This window comes from Gallus gallus, chromosome 2 (assembly GCF_016699485.2).
Source record: "Gallus gallus isolate bGalGal1 chromosome 2, bGalGal1.mat.broiler.GRCg7b, whole genome shotgun sequence".
Lineage (NCBI taxonomy): Eukaryota > Metazoa > Chordata > Aves > Galliformes > Phasianidae > Gallus > Gallus gallus.
The window spans coordinates 61,994,899-62,019,286 of record NC_052533.1 but is presented as its reverse complement, the minus strand read 5'-3'; the positions used below and the strand labels follow the sequence as shown (position 1 = coordinate 62,019,286).

The 24,388-nt window shown below is 40.6% G+C and overlaps 1 protein-coding gene across 20 annotated transcripts in view; it reads left to right on the top strand.

The window, feature by feature from the left end:
* Positions 1-24,388, top strand: part of PHACTR1 (phosphatase and actin regulator 1) — a 296,609-nt gene that overhangs the window by 245,957 nt on the left and 26,264 nt on the right. For all 20 annotated transcript variants that reach the window (NM_001389383.2, NM_001389382.2, XM_046917540.1 and 17 more), the window contains 2 exons: positions 2,219-2,427; positions 4,542-4,698. In NM_001389383.2, coding sequence (NP_001376312.1) covers positions 2,219-2,427; positions 4,542-4,698 — 366 coding nt within the window. The remainder of the gene's footprint in view (positions 1-2,218; positions 2,428-4,541; positions 4,699-24,388) is intronic.

The window sequence follows — 24,388 nt, the reverse complement described above, 5'->3', positions numbered from 1 at the left end:
ATGAGAAGACTTCTATTTCTAGAGCAGAAGTTCAAATAAAGATCTAGAGTGGTAATTTGTGGTAATTTGTAAATCTTGTTTCCATTTGATACCTTCTTGGTAACCTACATTGGTGAGCCACTTCTATATCTGCTGCCCTATGCACATATGGATGAATCCGTAACCTACATACATCCTTCACAGAGCAGTGAGGCACCAAATGCTCCTGGGTGCTGAACTATTTTCTGCTGCTTTCATTTGTGTTTCCAGAAGGGACTTAGCCAACATGCACTTATTCCCTGTGAATGCATTGTTTTCAAATTAGGTGAATTAATGATTCAGTGGTTGTGGTCGCCATTCTCTTAGCAATATTAACAGAATTTCTCTGCTCTGGTTTCTCTTGAAAATCCAGGCTTCTGAATTTCCTGCCTTTCCTCTTAAGGGAGCTACAAAAAATAAGTTACGTAGCAAAATTAGTTCTCAAATGAAATCAGAAGGTTGAAAGTTTTTGAACCCTGGGAGTTAAAGTTTTTAAAGACTGTAATACATCTGTGTGCCATTAGGAGAATTCAGCTGGTGAGTTCTAATACCACTGCTGCATTAGAAATATTTTAGGTCAAGCTTACTGCACAAGCCAGCTTTTTGTGAGTTTTTCATGCATTGTGGTGTGAAACATAGAATATTACTAAGAAAATGGAGTTCCTCTCTTCAAGGCATCCAGTAAAGCTATGCAGTTCATTCTTGGTTAGTCTGTGCTAACGAATGTTGCAATTAACAAAAAGATGCCTTAGAAGCTGAACGTGATGATAACAACATGGTGCGGTTTGCTCACAGGATCTGAAGCCTTTTATTCTCCTTAATCCCTAAGCTCATTGTGGCCTAGCATTATGTACCCAAAAGTACATTTTTAAAACGTTCTCTGGGATGTTATCTGGCAGCCACTTGAGAGTCTATGTTAAATTTAGATTAGAAAAAGGAGAAATGTTTCAAGTTAACTTCATAGAAAATCATTTAAAGAGAAAAATACAACGTGGTTTTTTTTTGTTGGTTTTTTTTCCCCCCCAAGATACCCTGAGTAGGCTAAAATACTTAAGAGAATTGAGGCTTCTCAGCACTTGGTAAGGTCACTCCTAAATTTGAGTGCTTCAAATGCATCTCAGCCAGCACATTTGATTTCACTCTTGAATTCTTGTGCAAAGTGAAATGAGAATTAGACACAAAGAGAGTGTCCAGCAGGCACATGTTCCTCACCTTTCATGCGCTTGTTGCCTCAGCTGGGACTTGGGAGGGAGAATAGTTTCCCCCCACTAAGGAGTATACTTCAGCAGACATCATTTTTGCCTATGGATCTCTCATTCTCATTTCACACTAGAAAAGCAACATGAGTGATGTCTGAGTTCAGTCTTCAACTCTTCGTGTTCCTATTTCACTACTTGTATTGGGGTGGTCCTTGTTGAAGGACACTGAAAGCGCTCAGCACACAAGCAGAGCTAAACGGTAGCAGTAGCAATGACAGGTCTTTGTCACATTTCATGTGACAATATTAGTTTAGTTACTAATTCAGGCTGATGTCCAGCCCCTGGATGAAGCGAGCAGCAGAGGACAAGAAAAGGATTATTGCCATTGCAGAAAATAAACCTTCCAGACTTTAACTCCTTTCTTCATTATTCTCACCAGCTCCCAAAATCTGTTATCTCCAAGCTCAGTTGTGCATGGTCAGTCCCCTCTGCTTCATAGAGTCATGCCATTGCCCTCCTCTCAAGTTAATTGTCATCTTGCAACTGTGCAAGCCATAGCTTCCCTTTGCCTGTCTACAATCCTCCTCTAAAATCCATACCTTTCTTTCTTCCCACCCTTTTACTTCACCTTTTACATTCAGGTGACATATTTTCTCCTTCCTGCCCATGTGGGAGTGGAGAGGTCACTCCTATATCAAATTGAAGAGATGCTTGTCACCCTAAGTAGCTGGTGCAAATCCCATTAAATCTTGAGACTGTGCGTGCTTTGGTCCTTAGTCCTGGCTTTCTGCCTGTATGATGTCCTGCATCTCACTAATAAATATTGCACCTAAATCTAATGTGTACTCGTTTTATCCCAGTAGATGTTGTACAGGTCATGAAGGTAAATTTCTTCTCAAAAGGGGATGTAAGACCGTTACTAAATGCAGTGAGAGAAGCAACCCAGTCTTCCATTGCACTGTTTCCTTTTAGTTTATTTATTTGTTTTTCTTCCCCAACAGCTCTGGTTTACACACAGGTGACAATGTTACAAAAACGGGACCTGGAGGCCTTCCAGATATGAGACAAGTGCCAACTGTTGTGATCGAATGCGATGACAATAAAGAAAACGTGCCTCATGAAGCTGACTATGAAGATTCTTCCTGTCTCTACCCAAGACAGGAAGAGGAGGAAGAGGAAGATGAAGATGAGGATAACTCGTTATTTACAAGTTAGATGCATTCCACTTTTCCTTTCTCATTTATTGAAGTTTTACTCTGAAATCTCGATACACAAAGGAAACACAAGGCCTGTGAATTTTCTTTCTTGACCATGGCTTTTGCTTTTCTCGGGGCTTGACTACATGGGGACATTTTGTAAATTAATCGAAAATAATGAGGAGTATGAATTTAAACTGATTACCCTAATCCATGTGAATCCCTCTGTGGGTAGTTCTCATACAGAATTCAAATGACTTTTTTGTTTTATCTTAGTTCACTTTCAAACTGACTTTCAGATTCGCTATCTCAAGTGTCAGTAGTATAGAGAAGCCCTGACTTTGGCTTAAGTCAAGATCAACTCAGCAGGGTTACTGAAGAGTCACGGATAGATAATCAGATCTTACAAGCATTGTCAGTATTAAATCACAACATAATTAGAAGTTTGCACATGCATTTAAAGGGATCGTGATCAGAGAATAAAACTCCTAAATGCAGACCAAGGAATAGAGGAAATAGTCTTGAGATTTCTGTACAAGAAGATATGAATAAAAAGTGGGAGAGGATCTTATTTTTCTTCCTAGCAGCACACCTACTTAAAAAGCCTGTGGTGTGCAATTTAGATTATGATGGTAAAGAGAATTGAGCAGATGATCGGTATACAGATGCTCTGTTCTGCACAGGAATGCAGCACAGTTCTGCTTTCCACTCTGATGCATTTTACTTTGCAAACAATGTGAGAGAATGTGTGGGAGTAACTTGGTTTGTGTTTAGATCCCAGTTTTTTTTCTCTGTTCTGTTTTTGTTCTTTAGTTTTTTTAATCTATAAACCTGAACTCTTGACTTACATAACTGAGGAAATGAATCTGATTTTACCATACAATGTTTTTGCATGAGGATAAGTTCTTTTACTTTTCTGGAGTCATTTCATATTTGCATCATTGTTACTCAAACTGGGAATCGAATTTGTATACCCCATGCTAACTATCTAACTGCTGTGGGCAGTTCTGTACTGGCTTACACTCTGTTGAGTTGCTTGTACCAGCACAAAATGAATATAAAATGCTGCTGCTGGGTTATGTGTGATGTTATTCCAGTTTAATGTGGTCCATAATGGTGGCAAATTGGGCTCAGATATGAGTAGGTTCATTGACAGCTGTATCACAACTAGAGTTTGGAGGGACTTGTGGTCCCTCTCTGACATCTCTGGAAAAAACAACCATCTTGGTGTACCATCACAGGGCTCTCTCATGAAGATGTGATACCTTACTTTGTGTGTGACGAAGAGGATGTCCTGCCATCCTGCAGTTTGAGTTGAAGTTTCAGGCCATTTAATTTTTTTTCTTCTGAAAACCAGTAGCAGTACAATCACACCATTTTTAAAGCACACACAAGTTTCTAAGACAGGCATATTTCATCATCTCGGAATCTTACCTTACCTTGCAAGTGAAATCAGTCTTTTGTCTTAAATGAAGAAGCAAAGCAGAAGTGCATTATCTGACATTCTCCTAATAAAGTCTAAAACCTCTCAGGGGCCTGCGGTCTGCTGGTGCCTCTCTACCCTGCTCAGTCTGCTTTGGATGCAAACCAAGGGAAGCAAACTTGAGCCATGAAAGACCATTGATTTTCACACTGTCTTTGCCACTGTCACTGCCTGAGAAGCAGTGTCAGCTCATGTACTTAAAGGTCTATTCCACTTCTCATAGACTGGATTTTTTTTTAATGCTAACTTGGATGTCTTGGTGTTACACTGCAAGAGAGAGATGCCTCTCTCTTTCCACATGCTGTAGCTCTGCTGCCCTCCCAGAGGTTTAATTATTCATTCCATTATGAATTCCAAAACACTACAGATGCTTCTAGAAATTATGAAACAAGCCTTTATTCTCTACTCCCCTCTGCGGAGCAATATTCTTTTTCCTGTGTAACTATAAAATTCATCCTTTCTGTATTATGGCATGAATTGAGGCTAACTGAAAACCAGATGTTAATTGATGCCCCTTTTACCCACAGTCCATACCAGTGTAAATAAGAATGTAGCACCCTCCCTTGCCTGCCACTTCCTTGCCTGCTGTATGCTGGAATGAAATGCTGACACCTCCTTTAGCAGAGCCTCTCCTCTCTCCCACAGGTTCCCTGGCAATGAAAGTCTGCAGAAAGGACTCTTTAGCAATCAAACTCAGCAACAGGCCTTCCAAGCGAGAGTTGGAGGAAAAGAATATCCTCCCTATGCAGACTGATGAGGAGAGACTCGAACTTAGGCAGCAGATTGGGACAAAGTTAACAAGGTAGGAGATTAATGTTTTTCTAGCTCTTGTTTTTGGAAATACGTGGTGGGACGCACCTTTTATCTATATTCTGCAAACACCTGAGATCTGTTTGTTCACAATATTCAAGAGGAAAAGCCATGGAAAAAAAGGCTGTAAGAATTAAAGCTGCTGTACTGTAACATTCCATACAGAGATTTCATTTTCCTGGTGTATAGTATAGGATCTTTGGTTATGTAAGTACCTGCATGAACTACCAGGGTTTAGTTGTTTTCAATGCACTGCTGGGATAAGTTCAGCTTTGATAACATTTTGGATTGTAGCTATAGATGCCATTTGATAATCTATTATTTTGACCAAAGGATAGAGGCATAACTTTCTCAGCTGACTGAGTCTCCATTGAGTAGGTGAGTCTTCTTCTGATCCAAAATACTTTTGTCCTTCAGTATTTTTTGTTGTGTCAGGCTTGAACAGATTTACTTTCGTACACTCTTTCTTCTTTATAACAGCATTTATTCACCAGCTCTTCTGTTTTTCTGTATTGTATGGAACCTAGAGGGGTACCCATTAATGAAACACTTCCATCAATGATTAGTAAAGCAAGGCCAGGTAGGAATGTCTAAGAACTTCCTGTACTCCAGCCATAATTTCTGCAGTTGATCTAGTGCTGTTATGTTATCAGCTCGGTTGCATGCAGAGCCACTGAGTGCTATTGGTAGCCTACTGGTTTAACCAAGAAATCCACAAAGAGGACCAGACAGTTTTCTGTTAGCCTTCTTTCTTTCTTTCTTTCTTTCTCTCTTTCTTTCTTTCTTTCTCTCTTTCTTTCTTTCTTTCTTTCTTTCTTTCTTTCTTTCTTTCTTTCTTTCTTTCTTTCTTTCTTTCTTTCTTTCTTTCTTTCTTTCTTTCTTTCTCTCTCTCTCTCTCTCTCTCTTTCTCTCTCTCTCTCTTTCTCTCTCTCTTTCTCTCTCTCTTTCTTTCTCTCTTTCTCTCTTTCTCTCTTTCTCTCTTTCTTTCTTTCTTTTTTATGGGGCAGAGGAGCATCTTTTTTACTGCAGGGATGCAAGGACTCATTTACTCTTTGGAATAAACGAACCACATTGTTCCAGTCCATCTTTGAAAGTCTTTCTTTGTGCTGAGTTGCACTTAGCTTTCTCCAAAATCTGTCTAATTCTATGGGATTTTTGTGCAGGGCTACGACAGTGATGACCAAAGATGGTGCTGCACTGTTGATGGGCACCAAAATTGTTCAATCCAGTCTTTGTTCAGCTTAATACCTTGTTAAACGGATGTGAAACTCATGGTCCAAAAGAGCAATGCATGATAACAAGGTCCCAGTCCTGGTATTATATAATTAATTTTGAACCCTTTCAGTTGTGTGAGGAGTTGAAATTTTTATCTTTAGTGAATCTTGATCTGCATCACTTGACCCTACAATGACATTAAACAGCATTTCTGCTGTGCTGCCCATTTACCTAGATTATTTGTGTTTCTTAGAAGTTTTACTGCTCTGTCTAATGAATGTAAATAGTGTCATTTGCAAATGTTGACTGTAGCTCACTGTGCTCCAAGTGATTTTTTATTATAAATATTTTATCTTTTATCTTTCCAAAACATGTTTTTTTCACCACTGAATTATGTTTCTTCAGCATGTGTCTTTTTAACATGGGGAAGCTAACTTTGGCAATACCCAGAACCCTTCCTGTCTAAGCCATTTATTCTCACAATGTCATTGTTTGTTCCCCCAAGTGCATTTGTACTATTATCTGTGCTTATTCAGAGTTTGAGGTCTAATGCTTGAGTTTGTCTTATAGCATAGCTAGGACATAGAAGTAATCACATACGTTTCAAATAATGAAAACTGCGTATATACAAACAAAAAAATAGCTGAGCCATTGCTGGTTCGTTCTCATTTGTTACCAGTGTAATGTCAATGAAATTGGTAGAATTTCACTAGCTTTATCCGGAAAAATATTCTTTTCACTGTGACCTTTTAATGACAAGTGTTTACCATTCAGTATCTTATCCTTTTAAATAATCAAGAAATATAAGGAGAAAACAGCTTTCTTCATCTCTAATATGCAAAAAAACACAGATGTTTCATTATCAAACAGAAGAGTACGTCTTAACAGTGCCTTATATCTAAATATGATGTATCAATGTATACAGCCTGACAAATATTAGATTGAAATAGAGGGAATATTTCAATTTGGACAATATTTCTTTATGTCCAGACTTCATTACTCCATCTGTCTTTTGCCATTGCTTAGTAATTGTCCCACAGTAATGCAAATGCCAAGCAAAATTAAAGTGGTGAAGCATTTATAGTCTTTAGAGAAGATGTGAGATGCAGAATATAATTGCAGATGGCAATTTTGGATTTCAGAGGGATTTGTGCTATTCCACCAATGGTCCTCTATGGTTTAAAATAACCAGCCAATGAAATTACATATGCTACTTACAGAAGTAAAAAATGCAGAATAAAAACTTCAGCAAATAGTTATTGTCATCTGTAATGGATCAAATAATTTTCAGCAAGAGGCTGATTAGGATACTTCAGTATTTATGCATAATCCTCACAGTATTTAGTTTAGAAGAGCTCATTAGCTGTACCATTTGGCAGATCAAAATTTAGTACAATAAAGAGAATGTCATTTTAAAAAAAGCGTATAGGCTGGCATATTGAGAGATTGACCATTGGCATACTGCATTGGACCAGAACCATCCCAGGTATAGTCCAGCCCTGTTACAGTTGCACCAAGAACCAACTTGGCTCAGAACTTTTTGATCATATCCTATTTAAAAGTAGCAGTAGTTGAAGAAAATTGTTATGATTTTATTATTGCATCTGCCAGCTGGTAGAGAGACTCCAGAACTGGCTTAACCATGTAGCTGTTTCCCATGTTAGGAGAATAGTGCCCTGGCTTATATTGGACCAGTTGCAAGGATGAGGCTGCAGAGGCTATATTTTACAGCAGAATATGGTCCACTACACATCTGAATATTAGCTTAGCCATGAGACAAATTTGGACTGTTGTGGCCTACTGGACTAACACTTCACTTGTAGTCAGCGGCGCAGAGTCTAGTTGGAGGCCTGTAACTAGCGGTGTTCCCCAGGAATCAGTGCTGGATCCAATCTTGTTCAGTATCTTCATCAGTGACCTGGTTGCTGATGATACAAAGCTGGGAGGAGTGGCTGACACACCAGAAGGCTATGCTGCCATTCAGCAAGACCTGGACAGACTGGAGAGCTGGGCAGAGTCCACTGATGAAATTCGACAAGAGCAAGTGTAGGCTTCTGGTGAGGAATAACCACATACATCAGTACAAATTAGAGGCTGACCTCTTGGAGAGCAGCTCTGCAGAGAAGGACTTGGGTATCCTGATGGGTAACAGCTTGGCCATGTGCCAGCAGTATGCCCTTGTGGCCAAGAAGGCCAATGGTATCCTGGGGTGCATTAAAGAGTGTGGCCAGCAGGTCGAGGGAGGTGGTCCTCCTCCTCTACTCTGCCCTGATGAGCCTCATCTGGAGTACTGTGTCCAGTTCTGGTTCCCTTGTTCAAAAAGGATAGGGATCTCCTAGAAAGAGTCCAACAGAGGGTGACAAAGATGATCAGTGGCCTGGAGCATCTCCCGTAGGAGGAAAGGCTAGGAGACCTGAGACTTTTCAGCCTGGAGAAGAGAAGGCTGACAAGAAATCTCATAACTGTTTATAAGTATCTAAAGAGAAAGAGTCAAGTTGATGGGGAGACCCTTTTCAGTGGTGTGCAGCAACAGAACAAGAGGCAATGGACAGAAACTGTAACACAGGAAGTTCCATACTAACACAAGGAAGAAGTTGTTTACTGTCAGAGTGACAGAGCACTGGGACAGGTGCCCAGAGAGGTTGTGGAGTCTCTTCCTCTGGAGATATTCAAGACCCATCTAGACATCTAACTGTGTGACCTACTGTAGGGAACGTGTTTTAGCAGGGGGTTGGTCTTGATGGTCTCTGAAGGTCCCTTCCAACCCCTACAATTCTGTGATTCTATGATTCATGTGAATGTATTGCTTCACTGATGTATATCTGGTTTCAAGGCTTAGCAAAGGCAGGCCCAAGCAAAAACTGATCTTATTGCAAAACATGCCTGTGCCATAGACTGTTTGCTGGCAGTTCTTATGCAGCAATTGCAGCAAATAATTAGAATACCTTCTCTTCTAAACAAACCAGAATGGACTCCTCCAAAATGTGACACTTAACTATGAAACGAGAAGCAAAATTAGTGAATTAAGATGCAGAGCCACATGACTTGGGGATAGGAAGCGGATGCTAGAGACCATGTTCTTGGCTGTTAAAAACCCTTATAGTTCCATTAACTTCTGTTCTGAAATGCAGACCATCTGCACAAATAAATCTTTAAGTGGGTATAGTTTTCTTCTTGCTCTGCCTGCTGAGGTTCTCCCAGTCTCCTCCTCCATTTCATCCCTCTGGTGCTTGCATATCTTCACAAGCTGCACAAGAAGTGCATATAAGTGGCTGTAAGCTAGAAAGGGAAAAACAGAAGGTAAAACAAGGCCCTGAATATTAGCAGGCAGAGGGCGAAGTCCGATTTCTGCCTTCTGACTGTCATCCTGGCTGTCTAACATGCTGAGATGCGCTGGTTCCCCAGTCATTCAGGTTAGAGCAGGATGGAGGGACTAAACTTTGCTTTCAGTGGAAATCAGTGAGAGGACTGATGTATTTCTGGGCTAGGACTGTGAAATGAGGATACAGATAGGAACTAGAACTGATCTTGGAGGCACTCCTGGTACAATGACAAAGACGTGGCCTGTCAGGAGCCCCTGGCAAGGAGGAGGTCCAGCACTGATGGGCAGTGCACAGCAGTGCTGCATGTCTCCCAGTGACTGCGTGACTATTCCCTTCCACCAACACAAGTGTTCCAATGCCAGTTCCTGCATTTCTCTTTTCCCAAGGAATCATAGTGGTGATTTTAAGAGATCACACAAGCTTCTTCTGTCGATGTATTATTTAGTAAGCACAAAAGCCCTTTAGAGAAAATGTGTCTATATATTTCTTTATAGTTATACACTGCTCCAGACTTTTCTGAGAACTCTCTGTTCCCTTGATCTGTTAAGACCTTGTTTCTTTGCCTCTCTTTCACAACGCCTCTGCCATACCTTGAGATGTGTGTCTTTAGACTATGGGTAATCTGTCATTCATCCTATAAGAGAGGCTGTCTAAAACATCGAAGGTTTTTTTGAGTCTCTTAACTCTCAACTGTAACAAAGAGGCTCATCAGCAGTTAGATGCAAGAGTCTTGAATCAGAGATTTTGGTCCACTGCTTTTGAAGAATACATAACATTGTCCTTATCTGCTCTCACTGAATTGCTTCCCTCGTGGCTTTTCAAACCTCCTGGAATAAGGTCAAACAATTATACTAAAATCTGATAATATAGAATGTTATGCTTCGCTTTGCCTAACAGTCAGAATCGGTGTTAAGGGAGCTTGTTGTTTCTTGATACACTCTCTATCTTATCAGTGTCATGCGTATCTCATCAGTATACTCCTGCCCACCTTAGGGCAGAGGACAGGTTGTCTGCAAGTCACAAAGCAGGGAAGATTAAAGGCTACCCAGGTGAGCAGTGTGTGTCAGGGGACTGCTGCTGATCATCAGCAGATGCCTCAGGCAATCCAGTAAGATTTTGCATTCTATGCTGTGCTACTGCCAAGAGCTGTCAGTTGTTGGATTCATATTTAACTGTATCTACCATGAAAGCAAAGAGAGATGGAGTAGGGAAGCAGCCTTCTGCACATTAACTGACAAAAATAATTAAATTAGAAACAAATAAATAAGAAAGTATCTTCTTGAAGTTTCCTGACATTACCTTTTGACTCTTCTATGACTTTGATTGACGGGCATCCAATTCCTGAGCCCTGTGAGTGTGTTACTGTGTATGTTCTTTTGGCTTTAAAGTAGTGAGTCAGTGGCAAGCCACGCTGACAGATATACAGTAGTGCACTGCATTGTTTATTGTATAGCCTTAGATTTATGCACTTTTTAATACATGATGGGATGCTATCCCTACAACAGCAAGTGGAAAATATCGATCTGTAGCAATATAAATAACACACTGCAAGTATCACAAGACAAAGAATAGGAAGTAGGAAAATAGATCAGAGAGACTGTCTCTTTATGCATCTGGCTGTAAATATGTACATAAGAAATATAGACATACTTGCCATATGTGCTTATAGTCCCATTGATGCTTTGGTAATAGTTGCAAGATGTCTGTGACTTAAAAATGTAGTGTGAAAAGTCATATATCTTTGTTACGGAATGGCAAGTTTGACAGATGATGGTTGCCTACTATCTTGATCAGAAAAGTAATCTAATCTCCACACTCCCCAATCAATACTATGTCTTCCCCAGGTGTGCTGAAAAACAGTGCCTAGAAACAAATCCTGAGATGAAATGAACTCGGTGAATTGCTACACATATAAAAAATTGCCATCGATTTTAAGTGTCATGTGGCTGCTGTGAGGTTTTTGCACTTGCTCACATCAGCTGCCAGTTGTCTTTGTGTCTCTCTGTGTGAGGGTGAGCGTGGAGGAAAAAGAGCATTGCAGGATGTTTGTAAACAGAAGAACCATACAGAAAGTTAGCAAATATAGACAATATGGGAAAAGGACAGCTTTTTTGGAGTCACAATGAAGTTAGCAGAGGTATTACCAATGTTAAGGAAGAGCTGATCTGCAAAGGCAGTTGGATCACTTTCTTCACTTGCCTCCAAAATTTCCTTCCATCTTAAACTTAATGCTCATGGAAGACAGTCCAGTAGCTTTGGCCAGTTGTGGTTTTCAGGTGAACAAACCCAAATAAAGAAGAGTGTGATATTATCTTTGTGTTAGTGGCTGTTCTCCTTCAGATGGATTGTTAGAACATGATCCAAAAGAAATTGCTTGTAAAGATTACATGTGACTAATGTTCCAGTTCAGTAGCTTAAGCATTTGCTTATATCCATAAAACAGTCCCTTATCTATTGATTGCACCCATCGCTTGTCAGCTTGCTGTCACCTGCCCTGTCCCGTCCATACGCTATGTCAGGTGTCAGCAGTGAGAGCAGGACTTCCCTCCCTGGCCTCCCATCCTGGGGCTGTGCTGACATGGCTGCTCTAAGTTTGCTTTCTGACTCTCACTTCTCACATAAACAGATGTGAGATCTTTTATTTCAGGCCAAAAAAAAAACATAGATCTGAGCTTTGAGAGCAGGTCATGTGTTGCTATGTGGAGGAAATGCTGAGACTGGCAGTGGTGCGTGGCCGTGGCAGGGCACAGGCCACTCCATAGCACCACAGTCATGGCTCCCTTGGATGCTGGACTGTGAGGTACCTGGCCTCTAGAAATGCACAGCAGTTCTTTCAGAACCCTGAGGGGAATGAATAATCCAAAGAGAACTTTTTATTTACCAAAATATTCCGTGGTGAAGAGACTCGGCTCTTTGAAGCAATTAATTATTTAGACTGCGTTGCAGCCCCATTGAGGGGAGGCTTTGTTCAGCCAGATGATGGAAACAAGATGGCCCCTGTTATGGCTGAATCTCCTAACGGCTGTTCATCCAGTGCTGTGGAGAGCATTTTGTTCCCTCCCCATCTCAGAGTCATTTAGGGATAGAAAGAGTGAACAGACAGTAGGATTAGGCTTTATTCACAGGCCTTCTTTTGTTGGGTAACATGAAATAATTTCTTCCTAATTACCTCTGACGTCTACAATTCTCACATTTATTGTTAGCTTTCACTAATGAGAGAAAAACAAGTGCCTAAAGCAAGAGCTCATCCCTAACCTCTAACTGCAGCGTGTGTTGTGTGTTGCTTGCCTCTTCACACATCGGGTGCTGGGGATAAATCACACGGAAAAAGGGATTGTGGTAAACAAGCTCATCTAAATCCTGGATTAGAGGGGAGGATCGACAGCACTAGATACATGAATGGGAGTGACTGGAAAAAGCTGCAGAGGGCTGAGGCTGGGTTTTAGCTGTGTTGGTAGCTAGGGAAAATGCTGGTTATATACCCTTCTATTAAACTTGGTGAGGAAGCTGTACCAAGAAGGTATCTAAATTGTCCTTAGGAGGAAGGCAGCAAAAACAGGTGATTATCTATGGGCAACAAATTGAAACTGGGTTATTTATACATTACATTTATATATTATATACACATTTGCACTTAACACCAGGAGTAAATACAATCGAACTGATCTCAGTCCTATGCAGGGGTATGGATGGGATTAACTCTCAGCAGCCTTGTCAGCCCCATTTTCTGTTATTGTTATCCTGGTGAGCTGTGCTGCTCTGAAAGGAAAGGTAGCCTCATAGTTAAAATGCTCTGGAAAGGCTGTGCCTTCCACAGTCTTTCTGACCTAAGGCTAGAGACTGAAAGATACACACACACACATACGTAAGTATGTTTAAGGTATACTGAACTCTCCAAATGTACATATGTACCTATGAACTTTGGAAAAAACCCACTAGTTGACAAACTCTCATTGACAGCAAGTTTGGTGTGCTTTCAAAAAAAACACCAAGATATCAGGATTTTTTTCGACATCTAATTTTCTGTCTCAGTTATAACAAGGATCCTCATTTCTGAATATGGTTCAGACTTGTCTCTATATGTCAGCAGTTTTTGTAGGTAGCATCCACCACGGAAAAACACAAGTCTAACATCACAAACGATTCTATTACTGTTGTTTTGATGTATGAGTTCAAACCATAAACAATATGAATTTGCTTCATCTGAGTAATTCGTGGTTATGAATTGCTACGGCAAAAGGTCAGTGGAGCAATCTGGAGAAGAGAAGGTGATGCTGTCACCACAAAACACATCTCCCTTACATGCTCCCTTGCTTATAGGATGAACAGTGTCCTTGACCCATGATCTTGATGGGCCTTGGCATTGTGACCTCTCCTCTGTTGCAGCTCCAACTCAGGATGAGTCCCTGTCACCACCAGTTTTGCTCAGCCAGGGCCTTCTATGCATCAAAGTTCTGCAGACTGGATACAGTCTGGCTGGTTGTAGTCTCTCCTTGGGCAGATATGTCTCTTCACATTAGAAGGTGGGGCACCAAATGTTCAGACACAATTTATTAATGTTTCTCTAGAGGAGGAGACAGTGCTGAGGAGAGAAATGCTCTTAATGGTAGGCAACAGGCAGCAGGAAGTAGCACTGGTGGGCAAGGTCTCCCCAGAGGCACCCAGGTGGCCACTGGGGAAAAATGGACAGCGTTCGTTCTGCATCAGAAGTTATCGTTTCAGTCAGAGTTGTTGCCAGTCCAGGAAGGGATTTGTTATTCCTGAGATTTCTCACTACTCCTATTCCCTGCTCTCATAGAAGCAGTACCAGTCACTGTTTTTATATCACAGCAGCTGTTTCTCTCATCTTTTCTCTGCAGAATCTAAACCAGAATGCATTATGGAGTTACGATTTCCTCTTCATGCTTTCCATCCACTTCAGCCCCCTAATTCCTCCTACAGTCTGTATTCAAAATCTAACTTATTCTGTCAACAAATATATTTAGTCTACCTTTGTTTCCTTTGCAGATTCAATGGGGTATGGTATCCTTCATTTCCTGTCCTGAATTGATTGCAGTGTTGCTTTTAGTTGTCAAATCACTGTCAGCTTTTACCTCAGAGGAAGCCACATTTCTCCGCTGGGCAAAATTATTCATGATGATATATAGTGTATACATAATATAATGAAAGCTTGTGGCAGTAACAAGGAAATAGCTTATGTCAGTAATAGAAATCATCTTTTATTTCTTCAGTAAACAAAAGGCCACGTAGAGTCCACACAGTGCTCTTTTGACTGAAAGTATGACAAATATTAATAAAAATTGAAAGAAACTAGGAAGTAATTTCAAGATGTTATGTTCTGGCTTTAGAAAGATTCTTTTTTTTCTATTGCTGTTTAATGATAACAAATCTGGGGCAGCCTAGCTGGGAGTTGTACTTGCTCCAGTGTGGGCCTGGTGCTTTCCACCACCAAGCACCTGTGAGAAAAGCCAGGCTTTGTCTTCTTCCACATGTCCAGTAAGCAGCTACAGCAGCTGGGAACACTCAGACCCCTCTCTTCCTTCTTTCCTTAACGTTGACCAAAAGCATTTCTCTCTTCCTGTCCTGGAATGTGGGGTTCCATGGCCCCTCCCAGCCCTAAGAGCCTGATGCCAATGTCTTTCCTGTATTGGGAAGACCAGGAGAGGACACAGGAAACCATACACAGATTCTGGAGTTCCAAAAAGAAAGAGAGACACTAATTGTTTTTTTATGGTTTTGTTTGTGTGGTTTTTTATTTTTTTTCTTTTTTATATTTTTTTTTCTATTGTTGTTTTAAATCAATTATTGTCTGGTGTTGAAAAAAAAGTGTTTCATGCTGAACTTCAGCCTTCTTCCTATCAGAACCAAAGTCACCTACTTCCCCACAGGAACAGCTGTCTCTGTAACTTCTGGGACAGCTCCTCAAGGCCCCAAGCAACTTGGGACCTGCTGCTGGACTCCTCCTGCTACCCCAGTACAGCCACTGCTTTCAGTCACTCAGTGAGTGGTGTTCTAGCCACAGGGTCCCCTTAGGGCTCAGAACAGAAGACTGTGAGATGGCAGGTGACATCAGGAGGCCACCGTGATATCATTCTAATAGTGTTTCATGGTGCCCAAAACACAGCAGTGTTGGCAGTTGGGGCCTATGACCTGTGAGTTGCCCCAGGGTTGAAGGAGGAGGAAGGACATAGATGCTGAGGGCCACTTTCCTAGGGATGGCTTCCTTGTGCCACTTTGCTTGATAAAGAGAACACTGTGGGGAGACCTCATTGCGGCATTTCAGAACTTAAAAGAAACTTATAATCAGGAGGGAGACCAACTTTTTACATGGTCTGATAGTGATAGGATGAGGTGGAATGGTTTTAATCTAAATGAGGAGAGATTTAGATTAGATGTTAGGAGGAAATGTTCCTCTCAGAGGGAGGTGAGGCGCTGGCACAGGCTGCCCGGAGAGGCTGATGGTGTTCAAGGCTACTGGATGGAGCCATGGGCAGCCTGATCTGGTGAGTGGCAGCCTTGCCTGTAGCACGGAGGTTGAAAGTAGATTATCTTTAATATTGCTTCCAACCTAAGCCATTCTGTGATGATTCCATGACCTTGTAATTTCCATAAAGGAAGCAAACCTGATGGCCGTTGAACTAGATAAAAGAAGTAGACTGGCAGGAACAAATTTCACTTTATGGGCTGATTGCTGTAGAATGAAGAAATTTGCTTTTTTGGCAAAATATTTAACATCTCTCAGGAGTTACTGTTTGTATTTTTCCCCTTGTTACATGCTATTTGACAATACATGTGCAGGAGATTAACATTGGTAACTCACTTTAAGGAACTAGACATATAAAAGCAATTTTTCATCCAGACTCCAATCTTTTAAAAGCTTTTTTAAAAATCTTTTAAAAGCTTTTATAAGCTTTTAAATATATGTGTGTTTATGTATGTGTACTGTGATTATTACTGTGAACACAAGCTGGACTGCTGGATACATGGTCACGTCCACATGCAAAAACATGGGAATTCTATACTCATCTTTTTGTATGTGAGTAAATAGAACTAACTTTCTGAACAACTGACCATGTAGTTAATAGAATTTAATGTAATACATATATATGTGTTTTATATGAGATTAAATGTCTTTTGGACAGATGGACCAGTACCAAGAAAATCAATAAGTTAATTAGTTTGTCATTACGCTTTGTGCAAAGTTTGAACTTTGCATGCTTTTCCTAATAGATAGTATTAATACAAGCATCACTTGGAAATGAGGAGACTTTTTGCATACATGCAGGAAAATTACAATTGGTCTTCTAAAGGTGAGAGCAGATGAGAATTATGCTCATATTTCAGTGCACTGAGCAGACCATGTGTGGGGATTAAAGTAAATCCTTTAGCCTCAGACCTGATCATGTAAAAGTATTGTTTATGTTAATAACATTAAAGAAGAGGAAGTGTTCTCAATTTCAGTAGACCACATCGATGTATCTCTAAATATGCTATCTTTAACATTCATTGCTTGACCTTCTGATGAATAATTTGCAAACCCGCAAACTACAGCAAAAGCATATTTTAGCACCTTGGTAAATTCAGCTACATGGTTCTTCACTGACATCCCTGGATTCAGGTGGCAGAACACTGATGCCTAATGAGTAATTAATAAAATAAATATTCAATATATTGTATTTGCTAAATGAGCAAGCATCTGTATGTCAGGCTGGACCATTTATCCTGCAGAGTATCTGAGTTTATTGGCACTCTGGAAAGGTCTTCACAATTCCTTTTGTTGCCATAATCAAGACAGAAATCGTCTTTCCTCCCTGTAATCAACTGTCTTTGATATAAAAGCAAGCCTTGCAAGCAGCAGACCCTGATCTCAAACAGCAGAGGCTGCAAAGATGCCAGACCACTCCTTCCACGGGGCCAGGGAATACTGCTCAAACAAGGCTCTCCTCTTCATGTGCGCAGGGTCAGGTGCCAAACCATCCCAGAAACTCCCTCCCTTTCCTGTTCCTGGCCCTTTGCAGCCTCCCTTACCCCTTATCTCTTTTAGGTAATCATATATTCTAAGACAGACAAGTATTATAAAGTTATATGACACTCCACCATCAATTTCATCTTCTCTTGTAGACTACTGAAGAGTCTCATATGCTACTGCAGGTAGAACAGCTGCCAGTATTTTACACTGCACTAATTCTATTGCATTAAGGGCCCCATCATATTTTCTAATGTAATATGACAGCTGAAAAGATGCTCTGCAGCAGTGAAAATGTCTGATTTATGCCTCCAAAATCTACCATGTGTGGCACATTTTGGGAATTACTTTTATTTCCCTCTCCCTTGACTAATTCTTCTGTTCTGAGTCTTTATTCTGTCTTGTTTCTCCTCATAGTTTAGTTGTGCTAGTAAATCCACCTCTACCCTTTGGTTCAAGGTACTGTAGAGCACCTGACCTCTGTCTGAAGGATTCTAGAGCAGACGTAAAGAGAGTACTGAGGAAATGCAAGGCATCGGTGGAGGAATGAGAGTCATGCCAGCTCACTCGTCTCAGCTTCCTATCTCACTGTTGTGAACCTGACTGCCTCAGATTTGTTTGTACCACCTGACTTTCATTGTATCTTGCCTTCCTCTGAGTTCTGTTCCTTTATAACTAGACATTTCACATTTTAAGAATTAAGGCCAGGGTTAGAACCTTCAAGGGAATGAGAGGTCCAAGAAAGCTGCTTAATATTCATGGATCACTTCCTCAAAGCTCAGGAATGGCAAAAATGGTTCATCATCCAGATGACCTTGGACAAGCTGGAGAAATGGGCTGACAGGAACCACATAAAGTTCAACAAGGAAAAGTGCCAAGTCGTGTACCTGGGGAGGAGCAGCCACTGCATGCTGGTGAACACATAGCCAGAAAGCAGCCTGACAGGAAAGTACCTGGTGGTCCTGGTGAACAACCAGTTGAACATGAGCTGGCAACACACCCTTGCTGGTGCTGAAGGCTAATAGTATCATCAGGAGTAGCATTAGGGGGAGTGTTGCTAGCAGGTCAATGAGGTGATCCTTGCCCTCTCCTCAGCACTGGTGAGACCACAGCTGGAGTGCTGTGCCCAGTTGTGGGCTCTGCAGTAAAACAGAGGCATGGAGCTCCTGGATAGATTCTAAAAAAAAGGCCACAAAAATGATTGTGCGATGGAATGTCTCACATATGAGGAAAGACTGAGAAAGAGGTGGGGCTGTTAGGCTTGGAGAAGAAGAGTCCTTATCCTTGTATATAAATCTATGAGAATGCAAAGAAGATGGAGCCAAGGCTCTTCTCAGTGGTGCCCAGTGTCAGGACAAGAGGCAACAGTCACAAATCAAAACACAGAATGTTTTATCTGAACATCAAGAAACTCTTTTTTACTGTGATGGAAACTGAGTAGTGGCAGAAGTTTCTAGAGCTGATTGTGGAGTCTTCTCCCTCAAAGTTATTAGTGAGCCATCTGGACTTGGTACCAGACAACCTGTTCTGGGTGGTCCTGCATGAGGAGGCCCTTCAACCCTAACCATTAAGTGATTATGTGGTAGCGTAAGGCATCAGAAAAAGCTGCACAAGTATTTCAAGTGTTGGCAACATCTTAGCCTTTTGAAGTATACAGGATTGTTGGCTGATTTTTGTGTGCCTGTGGCAGTGCAGAGTGGTCAAATTCTGTCTCAAACTTTCCCAAATTCTTAGTTTCTGCCCTCTCCTTCACTCTAAGGTTACCATGATTGTGTCTCGTGAAGCTATTCCAATACAATTCCTCATAATGTTTTATTCTGCTTTATTGCACAATGGCTGTGCCAACACAGACAATTTAGCCAGGTCACAAGTTCTGACAAATGTCTTACTATTACACGCAGACAGTAGAAGTCTCCAGCACACTTCAGTTACAAGAGAGTATTGGGTTAGCTCTGAAGACCAAAGTCCTCATGCTTTGCTGCATGGAAAAAATGACCAGAACTCAGTTTCTAAACAAGAACATCTCACAGACACGCTGTGTTCGCATGGAAATCAATTCCAGATGCCCCACTTCTAACAAACATTTCTCTCAGCCCTGCATCTCCCCAGACCCTCAGTCCCTCCCTGCCATTGCAAAGTCCCTGTTTCACTTTCAAGGGATTCTCAAATTCTTTGTATACTTTACAGATCATCTTTTTTTTTTTTTTTTTTTTTTTTTTTTTTAGCTTTTCTGACTATCCAAAGCAGAATTTTGAAATGAAAAGGTGATCTGCTTCCAAACTTTCTGTTCCAGAGACAACAAACAGCAATTTATTGCTCTATCTCTGTTTGGAAAATGGAGATTGTTGCTGTCAGAAATGCCCCAGGCAGCCTGCAGTGCTGCTGTCTCTTACCTTTAGAACAGCAAAGATCTCCAGTAATGCAGAATAAAGTAATGTTCTAATATATCTAATAGGAAGTAGGATGGATAAATGTATGTCATACACATTTTGTCAATAACACTGTTCAAACCAGTTTGACACTAGTATTTGTGAGACATTTTCCCTTCTCTTCCTTAGCAGCTGGTGTTCATTAGCTGGGCTATGCAGAGCACCACTGCCGTCAAGCAGGAGCAAAGTTGTTATTAGCACAAGATAATCTCCAGTCGTGAAAGTGGGCTTAACACCCAATAAACTATAAGATACAGATGTGAATTTAGTATGCTTGTAGGGCAGAAAGCAAGTTCACATGGCTTTGGCCCATGGAGGCTGGAAGGAGGGGCTGAGCTCAATGCCAATGCATGAGAGACTGCACATTTTAATGATGAAGTCAAGTGAAACTAGGAAGCAGACACTGTGTCTGTTCGCACAGACCATCCTAGACAGTGTGTTTTAATACCAATCTGCAGCCTCTTACAGCAGTAAGTGCAGTTTCCAGTTTTACCAACATTTTGTGTATCATCAGTACATGTTCAGAAGGGATTTTGTCGAGATAACTGTGCCAGTTCTCCCTCCGAGCCCCCTCTCCTTGCCTTCAGTTGGATATTCAGGAAACAACACAATGACACAAAAACAGAGTGCTGGAAGCCTAGGACAGAATTTTATCAGTTCTGGCATCTCTAGTCATCTGAGTGTGCCCTGCAGGGAAATCTAGGCCTCTCCTATGGCCTGTCTGCGGCCACGAACAAGCATACTTTGCTTAACTGGCATACAAAGCACCCTAAATAATAACCCTTTTTAGCCCTTCTGCCTGAATGCTGGCTGAATAAGCTATTTGGATCAGCAAGGAGCTCAAAAAAGCAATCGCTTATTTAAGACAGGAATGAGCTTCTCTCCCGTATTATATAAAGAAGAGGTAGCTGGTCGTTTCTTTCACTTTGCTCAACATTACTTAAAGAGAAAAAAGAAGAAGAAGAAGGCCACTGCTCTCCCCTCAGCAGCTAGAATGTGATAGTCAAGCAGGTTTTTACTTTGATAAGAGTGTCGCAGGGAGCTGGGTAATGTGTACACACACCTGATCTTAGTTGGAAAACTGACAGTGGAGAAACTTCAGTGGGCACTGAACCAATCCCTTGAAGCTTCAGGGGAAAAATGTAAAAGCTGATGTTGCACTATGCATAAAAAGAAGAAAGACTGCAGCCTATTCAGCATATCACATGCATCCCTCTGGAAGCATTTTGGTTCCTGGGTTTGATTCTGTTTGTTTTGAAGTAAAGAGTATCTGCCTGGAAAGAGGATCTGTGTTACTTTGGAGATTATTGATTCCTGCTGCTAATTCCTTATTCAGTGTAATAAGCTTCTTTATAACATTCCATTTGTTTTGCTGTGGAAATACTTATGAAGCTACAAAAAAGGATTATCACTTTGTGGTCCAAATTTAGCCTCAGGGTAATTATATGCATCTCAGTAATTGCAAGAAAATAAAATGCAGATGGGACAAGACTTCTCTCAAGAAAAAAAAATGTCTTGTCATCATGGTTTTAGGCCATGAGATTTAAATGTAAAGATGATGATATAACTCTGAGTAGATAGTGTCTGATACCTTGTCAAAATCACAAGCGTGCAGTTTCCTGAAGTGTGTGTTTTTAAAGGGTAGCCAGGTGAATCATGTCTCCTTTTGTTTTTTTAAACCAGCCATTCTTGGTATCTTCTGCCTCGGGTGCAGTTTGTTTTCACTGATGTTTCAGGAGATGCTGCAATTTAAATATGCACATATATACTTCTGGGTTTTGGTAGTGAATATGGACAGAAGTAGACCCTGGTAGTTAAGGTGTTAAATATACGCCATGTGGAAGGGGATAGGTTGTGTCCTTGAACAAGGTGGGAATTTAGAGGATGGGAAAATCTCTGGGTAGGGTGATGAAACATGCAGTTACCTGGAAAGATAAGAACTGAATTTGCAAGCAGTGAAGCAGATACAAAAGAATCAATGTTGTAAAACACATGCAAAGATTCAGTCTAATCAGCAGGTAGCCCAGATGTAGATGTGACCGTTAAATGGACAGGAATGACCCAGACATCTGCACTGCAGCTGGCAACGCTACTTCTGGGAAGAGCCAGCCTTGTAAGCTGCTTCGGTAAATCTGTGCTTGTAATTGCTGTCACAGTTACTGCAAGAGGAATTTTGTCTACTGAAGTTGGCTGAATAAGGAGTTTTTCACATTTGGCTCTCAGCTGGAACAAAATATGTAACAAGTATGGGAGAGAAAACAATAAAAATAGCACAGTGAGGAGTTAAATTTTTATTACAAAATGAAAAATACTATTTCAGGCCGGTACCAAATATTTTATCCAATGTATTTTTAATGCTTTTTTAAACTCATGTAAGTAGTGTCTCGTAAATTGTTTCCTCAGCTGAAACTATTCACCAAGTTTGACCTCATCTTGTAGATAGTTTCTGACCTGCTGGAACTCAATTTTTGGCAATTTTACTGTTTGCCATAAATGTTTGACCCAGGCCTAATTCTTGATCTCCAAGTGAACGTTTTGCAATAATTCACTGCTCTTTATAAGCTAGCCTGCCTTTTATATAGTCTGGGAGACTGAAATGTCACTGACACAATATAGTTAATCACTCTTAAAGCTCTCAAAATTGTTCGAGGAATTTTCCACTTCAATAACAAGACAAAGTATGGATGCCGTGCTATTTCCTATGCATCCTTTCTCCCAAAAACTGAATTGTTATGGTTTTGAATTACTGGTACTGCCAACTTCTGTTATGAAAGTGTTTCTTTAGAATTCCTATATGGTGGATTTTCCAAGTCACTGAGTGTTTTAGATTGTGATTCGTTTCTCGGAAAGTGGGTGAGTTGCTTTTTTTTGCATTCCCATACTCTAAGTGTTTGGAGGTGAATTTGATTTGTGCAGCAGTGTTTATTAGCCTTTCTTCATGCTGGTGCTGGCAAAGTGGTCTTTAACAGAACAACACAGTACCTAAGTCTTCTGTTTGTTTCCATTCTTTGAGTGGTCTGTAGTTGGTGCGATAACAGAGGAAACTTTTTCAGGTTAGCCATAGAAGTGTCGGGCCTGCCATCAGCAAATTCAAAAAACTTTCCATGCAAGTTTCCTTCATTGTAATCAACATCTTTTTGTATTTTCAATTGAATTTCATCACTAAATTCACAGATTTTTTGGACTATCAAGCAATTTTGGTTGCTTACATGTTTTAGCTCATTCTGACTTGGTGTTTTTAAGATTGCAGTTGTGCAAGTGGCTATATAAATTAGAAGATAGGTTGCTTTTGCTTTTTTAATTAAGTTACATACTTACAGTGCCACAAGTGTAAGATATCTACTAACGCACAAGTTATGAAGACACAATCATCATGTTCTATATGTAGTCACCACATCAACTTGGTAGTCCACAAAGGCTCATCAGGAGGTCTCACTTGCATGCTAGCTAAATCAAATGTGTAAAAAAGATGGTTCTTCTGTTACGTGCTTCAGCTCTCAGCACTTCCTTGGAGCCAGCAACTACTTCTCAGCATAGGCAAAATGTAAAGCCTGTGACAGCTGCAGATATCTTGAAGGAGGAATCTCAGAGGAGAAAAAGATCAGTGGGTCTTAGAGGAGTTTTGAGAAGTAAGGCTGTGCTCCCATACTCGTCCTAGCTTCCCTGCACAGTTCTCTTCACTGAACCTGCAGATCTTCCTGCCAAAAAAATTGCTTCCTATCCCCATCTCTAGGCTACTACACATTGTAACAAGAATACTGTACAAGAATAACTGCTTTATTCCTGTATAAAGTCTTGCTCACTTGAATGAGCTTCCCTGAGCATCAGGAGCCGGGGCACAGGGACCTGTGAAGGTGGAAGTGGACTTTGTTACTTAAGCTTTTCCTTGGAGATGGGTGTGCTTTCAAGAGTAACTTTTGTGGGAATAAGCAATCAAGGACTGGAGACAGGAGGGAGACTCCACATTCATTAAATCTAAGTTCCTAAAAACAACTTGTTGGTTGGGTGACAGAGCTGAAGGGATCTGGGACTCTGTCAGGTCTGTTGTTTGGCTGAATGGTCCTCAAGATAGTCCTAGAAGGTCTTCAGCTACGGAAGATGGAGGACACCTTTACAAATGTGTTAATGGGATCTGATCTTCTACAGACTTTCCAAGTACAAAGGCTACACCTCAAAACTGAGAAAGCAAGTGTCATTATGTAGCAGGAGAAGCCTCCAGACACTGGACTTTGGAGAAAATGAATATTAAATTTGATGTCTTACAAGGAGTAAAGAAAAAAATGTTTCTAAGATTTAGCCTCCAAATTTTTCCTTTAAAAAATGCATCTTTAAAGGCTTGTTGTTAAGTTTGTTCACAGACATAAAACCACGTAACTACAGAGAGAAAAGATTCTAAAACTAAGTAGCCACAATAATGCCTGTAGGTAGCAAGCACATCTGTTCAGATCAGACTGGTTTTCACAGTGTCATTTTATTCATTCAAGTCATTAATGGATTGACCTGGAACTGTGAATTACACTTTGTGAAATCAGCTTTCAGTTGAATATTACTGCTTCTATAGAAGCAAATGTCTTTTCTCAAAGCTGCACAGGAGGACAATCACTACCACTTTTGAACATTTTTTTTCTGTAGCCTTCTGCATTTTTAGCACTCAAAAATATCCCATTTTTATTGTTCCAAAAATACATTCCTGAATTAGATACGTAGTAAGTTCTCTCTTCTAAAAAAAAGATTGTTTCTTACTACAGT